This window comes from Diospyros lotus, chromosome 8 (assembly GCF_014633365.1).
Source record: "Diospyros lotus cultivar Yz01 chromosome 8, ASM1463336v1, whole genome shotgun sequence".
NCBI classification, from domain to species: domain Eukaryota; kingdom Viridiplantae; phylum Streptophyta; class Magnoliopsida; order Ericales; family Ebenaceae; genus Diospyros; species Diospyros lotus.
The window spans coordinates 446,788-454,991 of NC_068345.1; the positions used below are offsets into that span (position 1 = coordinate 446,788).

At 35.7% G+C, this 8,204-nt stretch overlaps 1 protein-coding gene across 1 annotated transcript; it reads right to left on the minus strand.

Moving 5' to 3' along the window:
* Nucleotides 1-560: 560 nt before the first annotated feature.
* LOC127808393 (NAC domain-containing protein 96-like) lies at nucleotides 561-6,788 on the minus strand. Its single transcript, XM_052346919.1, has 7 exons — nucleotides 6,772-6,788; nucleotides 6,328-6,361; nucleotides 5,255-5,519; nucleotides 3,896-4,122; nucleotides 3,607-3,783; nucleotides 2,907-3,225; nucleotides 561-1,378 (listed from the first exon to the last, which is right to left on the minus strand). Exons 3-7 carry the CDS (start codon nucleotides 5,469-5,471, stop codon nucleotides 1,125-1,127), a joined length of 1,194 nt encoding a protein of 397 aa, XP_052202879.1. The 5' UTR covers nucleotides 5,472-5,519; nucleotides 6,328-6,361; nucleotides 6,772-6,788; the 3' UTR covers nucleotides 561-1,124.
* Between the last annotated feature and the right edge of the window lie 1,416 nt (nucleotides 6,789-8,204).

Below are 8,204 nucleotides of genomic sequence, written 5' to 3' on the forward strand. Positions count from 1 at the left end.
CGGTTTTGAACCAAACCGTCGATCTGCCAAACCGCGAACCACATGGTTTGGCAATTTTTCGAACTGAACCGAACCACCAATTCAAAAAACTGAACGGTTCGATCCGATTCGGTTCAGCCGGAAATTGCGGTCCAACGGGTTTTTTGAACACTCCTAGTTCACCCACTAAATTAAATTCACTCTATTTCAAATCAAATCTTAATTTGTCTAGATTAACTTATAAGTTGTGTTTCAACTATTTACGTTACACAATTCTACCTTACTCTCTATTTAATACACAAATTTCAAAAGATATATTCGTTATTTATTGTTGATTCAAGATATACCGCATAGGGGCCAACACTTACGTTAGACAGTCCACTGTCAACATTCACCTATGGCTGGTTGATTCAAGAAAATTGAACGAGGAGGAGCAGACAGACTATAAGATCATTCATGAATCATGCCATGCCAACCATATATTCAACTATAGAATCATAAAAGCCTCAGACCTCCAATTCCAGACCTGTGCTGTGCATGAAATCACGTTAAAAGAAACACAACAATATAGACATACAAAATACAATGGGCAACTATAATTCTTATATTAATTAATATTTTAGCATACATGCTTCTGGTCTTCTTCATGAGTAGGAATATGTTTTACATTGAATCACCAAATCAAATATGATTATTCCCCCTTCTTCAAATAGCCAACAGCTTCAACCGTCTTTACAGACAAAGAATAACATACAGCCTGTCTGTTTCTCCTACCATCCTTCTTCCCCATCAACATCAATCCTTCTTCTTTCTTGCCCTTAAAAGCTCCTAACATCAATCTTCCATCCAGTAAATGCCCTCAGCTAGATATCAGTTTTATTCCTCTTTAATCAGTCACAAGTTAGGTAAATATACCTTCAACCGAAATTGAACAAGAAAAGAACCAATAACTACCAGAATGACCACAGGATAGAATCTGACCTAGTTGGCATGGGGACACAATATGGTCACCAAGTTTTTTTTTTTTCCTTCTCTTTTCTCTCTTTTTTTGTTGCTTTTGTTTTTAGGGTATAGGGTTTTTTTTTTTTTTGTTTCTTTCTTATCTATACCAAGTTAGGACATACATACCTACAAATATATTAGGACTAGAATGGCAAGAAACACAGATACTTGTTCTTTAGCTTTTTCTTCTTGCCAACTGGAGGCTGTTTTTCCTCTCTTGGGACTGCTTTATGTCTGCTGGATGAAGCTGCCACATTGTGGCAATTAGACGTACCTTCTATCCCCTTGTCTGCCTTCTGCCTTTCGATAGCATTCTCCAAGACCCTCCCATCCAGGAATTGTTTTTCGGTATCCTTGGCAGGTGGCTTTTTGTTTCTTTCGCTGCCAATGGGAGATCCTGAGGAGTAAATGTGGAGAAAATGTCAAGAAATGTTTCAGGCTGCAAATAAGAAAATTGTGGTTAAAACCACTTCCATTATTGAATCGATGAGATTGCAACGGAAACAGAAGATATAAAAGTCCAGTTCATAATGTTTTGATTACCAATAGACCTTTCTGTTAGGCAATTCAAAGCTCAATCTACTGGCTTTACATTACAAAAGTCCAGTCTGTGGTAGCTGCCATTGATTTCAACATGGCCTTCCATTACAGTTTAATCCACAGTAACTAGCATGCTTGCATCCAAAACTCATACAGTATACTGTTCATATAACAATCAACCTTCCCATGGAGGGAGGGACATGAATAAAGAAGTCCTAAATCCGAATCACGGCCACTGAAATTTCAAGGTAAAATTTGTAAACATGTAGTTGGTTTCCAGAACCCAAGAGCCTAATTTGTTTTAGCATTCCCCAAGTACATAGATAAGGTAGAACTCATCTTGCAGAACACATATTACCAATTTACCATGATCTTGTATAAGCACAAAACAGTTCAAGGACTTATCATAGTGATCATGCTTCACTGTTGTTTCTCTGTTCCTGCATCTCCTCTATTTATTTACTCATTCAAAGTTTTTTTTAGGCAAGGTGGTTCCTCCTGCTTTGGCATACAGGTAATCGAGCAGAACTTAAATAGAGAAACAAAAGCCTTGGAAATCAATTTGGTTCCTGCCCTGTAGGTTAACGATGGAAGGTCATGGGTTTGAGTTGGGAAAACAATTTTTTTGCAAAAAAAGCAACGGAAGGTTGCATATAAATACAACCTTATGCTGACCCTCACACAGCAGGGAGCTAATCCACTGGGGATGCTCTTATTTATAGACTTGGGAAATGTCTATGACAGAGTCCCGAAGAAGTCTTGTGGAAGGGGTTGAAGAATAAAACAGCTTGGATTGCAAATATAAGGGTTATTATTGACATGTGTTACCAAGCCGAAATGTGTGATATGACTTGTGAAGAAGATGCTGAAACCTTTTCAATTGCAACTGGATTACGTCAAAGATTTGTAGTGGGCCCCTATATCTTGGATGCTGGGATGGATGAATCACAAATCACATCTAGGAAAAAGTGCCTTAAAAGGGAGAAAGACCAAAAAAGACTTCGTGAAAACCCTTGAACACGATATAAGATATAATGACCTCACAGAGGTATGATCATGAGTATAAATGAAGGTCTAGAGTTAACATTGCTGACACCGCCTAGTAGGATTAAGACTGATTTTTGTAAGATGATTCCTCCTGCTACTCACATGAGCTGATGTATACTTTCAACTGTCTGAAGAATGGTTTGGAAGAGAGAGAAATAGAGAGATTAGCAAAAGTTATAGTTAGAGATGTGTCTGGAATACAAAAAATATAAAGTGCTTAAATAATAACATCTTTCCTTTGGTTAAACAATGCAGGTATGTAGGATTGAAAATATTACTAGTTACTGTTGAAGAGAAAATGAATTTGGAGAACTTGAAGGAAGGACATCTACACATACCTAAAGTTGGTGCACATATAACCACCTCATTTGGTTTTGCATATTTAGCAATAAAAAACTTGCAATTGTCATCCCTGCCATGCTCTTCATCTCCGATGTCTTTTAAGAGAGCCTGTGAATCGAAATAGTCATCTGATGTTAATGATAGACAACTTGTATTATCTGAACAGGATGATTGTGATTCTGGATCTGCAAGATCATCCAACTCCAAGAAGTCACCTCCAAGAATATACTCATTGACAGGCACATTTCCCAGGGGTTCAGACCAAATTTCCCTAGCAGCAGTTGGTGGTCCTGTATTTTCATCCCTCCTCCTAACCTACAAGCAATAAATGCAGAACATGGAAGTATACTCATGATATAAACAACAATACAAATGTTTGTAGAAGTTTCCCACATTAAACAAGACACTAGCTATGTACAAAACGTTATCAAACTGTGACAGTGGTGGAGTAAAGTTACTGTCACCCATAAAGTTCCTAATCCAACTGATAAGCACTGAATTTAGTCATAAATCTTCTTGAAATTATATAAAACCAGCTCAAACCCATTGGTAAGTTCATATTTCAATCAAGTAGATAGAAAGCTAGCCTGGAACATCAAGCAGAAGCCAGTGACACAAAGATACGAAATGCAGTAGCACATAAAAGAATACTGAAGTCACCAAACAAGTCAACAAAATAACACAAGCATGACATACCTGGGATTCATTCATGCAGCCTGGTACAGCAGTACTGCTAGTGTTTGGAACAAGTGATGATGACTTTGGATGAGAGTCATTGCGCCCAGCAATTTCTGCAACACCCAGTTTGTTTTGCCCTTCTTGATTTGGACTGGTCCCATTGATAGGAAAGACTCTGCATAGCAAATTGGATTCCTGCATATTGGTCCAACCAGATCGGCAATTGACTGGCAGGTTGGATTGATGAAGAAAATAAAAGAAAATAGTCAGGAAAAAAGCTATACAGATAGCAGGTTGCATGGCTTACATTTGAATTGCTGTTAATGTGAAGTGACTTTTCAGTGATCTTGTACTCTTGCATCACCCAATTAGTTTTTCGTCCATGAGGGGCTTGGCCTTTATAAAATTCAAGTGTAGTTCTCCAACCAATGAGGGAAGAGTCCGTAAAAATCTCACAGGCCTCACCCGTGGCCTTCCAAAATCCATGCTCTGAGTTCTGTTTCCTCTCAGACCTCATTAAGTACCAAATTCCATCTGCATTGTAGTATTGTACAACACCTTTATAAGCTTATTAGCATTTATATTTCAACTGGGCACCCATTGAATAAAGTCTAAAATAAAGATTCAGTTCTTCCTGTGAGGCAACCAAGACCATTAAAATGGGTAAATCTCATGGCTAACCTAAAGAGATACTAACACCAGTAGAGAATATCCATGATATATAGAGGTGTATATCACCCTAAGAAGGTTACATTTTCAGCATAAAAGCTACAAGAACCAACCATATATCAATATATAGCCCAACACAGCCACAAAATTTGAATTGAATTATAGCATGGTTAACACCAGATTAAGCAGAAACAGTGGATATTAGAATGCAAATTTTGTTTTAACATAAGAAAGGAACTTGCCCCCTTCTAACAACAATAACAACACCAAGCCCTTATTCCACTAAGTGGAACTGACTACATTAATCCTCACTAGCTAATCACCTTTGTCCATGACCATATCTTCTGTATGGGCTAATATATCTCATGTCATGCCTAAGAGTTTCCTACTAAGCCTTTTTTTTCTGTCTTGCTCTATCTCTTTGTCTACAAACTTTTTTCATTGTATCCTCCCTTCTGATAAGTGTGTCTATTGATCTTTGTCTCACATGTCTAATCCATTTTAAACGTGTCTTGATAATCTTACCTTTAATAAGAAAAGCTCCAACCTTATTACAAATAATCTCATTTCTAATTATGTCTTTTTTTAATATGGTTTCAAAAATGTAAAGTGGCATTCTTGTAGGCTACCAACTATCTAATGCAGATAAATGAACCCTATACACCCATAATTTGCGGAGACACCAAAAATGAGTATAGAGAAGCTTTGAACTTAATAGATCCATTGGAAATAAACTATAATTCTTTTAAAATGCTAACAATTGCATTGGCAGACCATTACAATGCTAGAAGTCGTTTCCCTCAATTGAATAAATTTATAGAAAAAAGAACAACGCATACCTCAATGGTATTAGCTTATGTTGGGTGCAACATTAATTTATCAATCACAAAATGAAGTTCCAATCTTAAACAATCATTAATGAAATGTTTGTGTGCATGTGCACAGGTGTGAGAGAGAGAGTTTGTACGGAACCATCAAGATGCTAGTTCTTACTAACCAGGTAAATTTGAAGGCAGGCACTGGTAAGGATTAACATCTGCTGTCACGTTTTCAGGTAAATTTGAAGGCAAGTACTGGTAAGGATTAACATCTTCTTTCATGTTTTCAGGAATAGCAGCCAATCCTTCTGCCACGCTCACCAAAAACATACAGAGCTCTTCATCACGCCAACATGAATTGATATTGCGGGGACGGGCAGGTATTGGAGTATACATGATAAGCCACTTCCAGTAGAGCAAAACCAAAATCACAATCCCACACGTCTTTGAGGATAGATTACAAATGTAATGTCAGTCAAACAGGCGTGCAAAGAAAACAGGGTATTTGGAATATTCAATATCAAATTTGCCAATAAATTTATGCAAATAAAGAGAACTAAGGAAGACTAAGCTAAAACTTGCATAATACTAATAAAGACAACTAAATACATGCATAGAAAACTAAGAAAGAAAGAAGTTACTTTACAAAACAAATGATATATGAATTCCCGGGCCATGAGATTTCAGGTGATCAAGAAAAATTGATTAACAAATCAAATTCATGTTGCCATCAAAATGTAAGAAACAAAACTGTTAATGGTAATATGGGAACAAATTTAGAATCATAAACTAAAATATATCTTCTGATCACTTAGTCGAATACACAAAATCTCCCTAACCAAGGGCCAAAAACGACCAAACAAAACTAGTCTTCTGAATTATATATGATGTAATGAGATCAGCTATATACTCCTTTACCACATGAAAAAGCAGGCAATGAAAATCAAGAGAATGCTTGATAAGCATCGCCAAAATACATATATTCTTTATGTGTAGAACATAGGCAAATTGTGTATGATTTGCCACTTCTCCAAACACAGATACACTTCTTGGGAAGAATAAATAATTGATGAAAATAAAAAGCCACCAAGTGGGGCGTTCAACATCCAACCCACAAAATTCATGAACACTTAACAAGACTCATTGTACAGAAGACAATAGGTATGGATGGACGTCAATAAACTGGGCTAAATGTCCACAAAGCGCAGTCCGAAGTATCAATTACATAACAACTCTAGATAATGAGTAGTACCCTCTTTCGCACACCCCATTGACTTCTAGTTGACCTGAAGATTTTACAAAGAATAGCCTAATCATTGAGGGAAAACGAATTTCTACATTGGATAAATAAGTAGATATCATCCAAGTGTTTAACACAGCATCCAAAACCAAAATTTGAAGAGCTGCGAAGGAAAGAACAATACAATTGCAAGGTATTCATCCTACAAAGATTCATCATAAGAGAAACCGACGATTCCTCACAATCTTTCCACGGACAGAACCGAATCCAACATGGTGTTCATTGAGAATGATCAGCCATGTCTGGGAAAACTTCAAACCGAAGCGAAAAGATCATAATTTGATTACAGACGCCAGATATAAATTCGATTGAAATTCACGGAGAGGGATAGAAGAAATTACAGAATACTAATTAGGGCCGGTTGTAGTAGAGAAATGAGTATAGAAATTTTCCAACCTTCGAAGAAGACGCAGGTACGGTGCCTCCTCTCTTTCTCTCTCTCTCTCTCTCTCTCTGCTCCAGATACTTCACTCTCGCATTTACTTAGAGGCTACTCAAGAGAGATGAAGGGGGGCGGCGGGTATTTAATATTTAGGATAATCCTAATATTTATAAGGCCAGCGCAGGCAACATGGGTCGGGTTCTCCGGTTTACCGCTTCACCTTACTATGGTTACTTATTTGCTAAATAAATATAAAAAATTATGGGTGTTTTCAGTTTTAGAAAATATTTTTATTTTTTTATAATTAAATATTCTTTCACATTTATATTTTAAAAATAATATATTTAATTTTAAAAAAATCAATTTTATTTTAAAAAATAAATTTATTTTTTATTAAGACCTATAACTAAGATAAATAATTTATCAAAGTTCACATGACATATAACTATTTTTAGAATAAATTCATATATTTTTAGTCAAAATAAATATTAAAATTTATGTAAAAGTAAACTGCGTTATCAATTCTTAAATTTTATATTTCATAACAAATTTGTGTATTTTAATTTTGTCATTATAATAATTAAAGTCAAATTAAAATTTAAGAATAAAAAATATAATCGAGACATCAAAATTTAATTAGGTTAATGTTAAATATTAAAATTAATCAATAAAATACTAACTTCTCAACTAAATTTGAAAAATCACTGATTTCTTCAAACTTCGTTTATTGTTCTTACAATAATGATTAGTTTGTAAAAAATAACAAATTACAAATGAATAATTTATTAGAATTAGTGTATGAATAAATAATAATAATAATACTAATACTAATAATATTGTATTAATTTAAGCCAGCCAGGCATCGGCCATCAACCACGGTTGGGAATGTCACCCCGGGTGAGTGGTGAGTGTCAACGAATCAAAAGGACCCGTTTTTTAGCAAACGTGGCAGCTGTGCATTGGTGGGATTACGCGATAACCCGTAAAAACTGGTGCAGCCCACTTGTCAGGAAACATTGATCAGAGCCGTCGATCTGATGCTGATGATTGGGCCGTCAATTTTATTTCGAGTTCGAGGAAGCCAAACGCGTCTTTCTTTGGAACCTTCTGTCTGCTTGCTGACCGCAGCTTGTAGGAGGGCTGGCTTTTCTCAAGTGCTGATGAGGTGGACTTGCTGACGGACCAATCAGCAAATTCCACTTGTTCCAAAAAAATAAATTAAACGAATAAATGGTAAATAGAGTGCAACGCTAGCCGTCTGAATGGTCAAATATATATTTTACTTTGTGTATTTGTTTGTTTTTCTATTTAAATACTTAATTTTTTATTATTTTAATTATATTCATATATTATGAAATTTTGAGTTAATTACATATATCTCATTATAATTAATTTATCCCTTACGTGAAAGGTAAATCGACCACCATCTTCATTCTTCACCATAGCT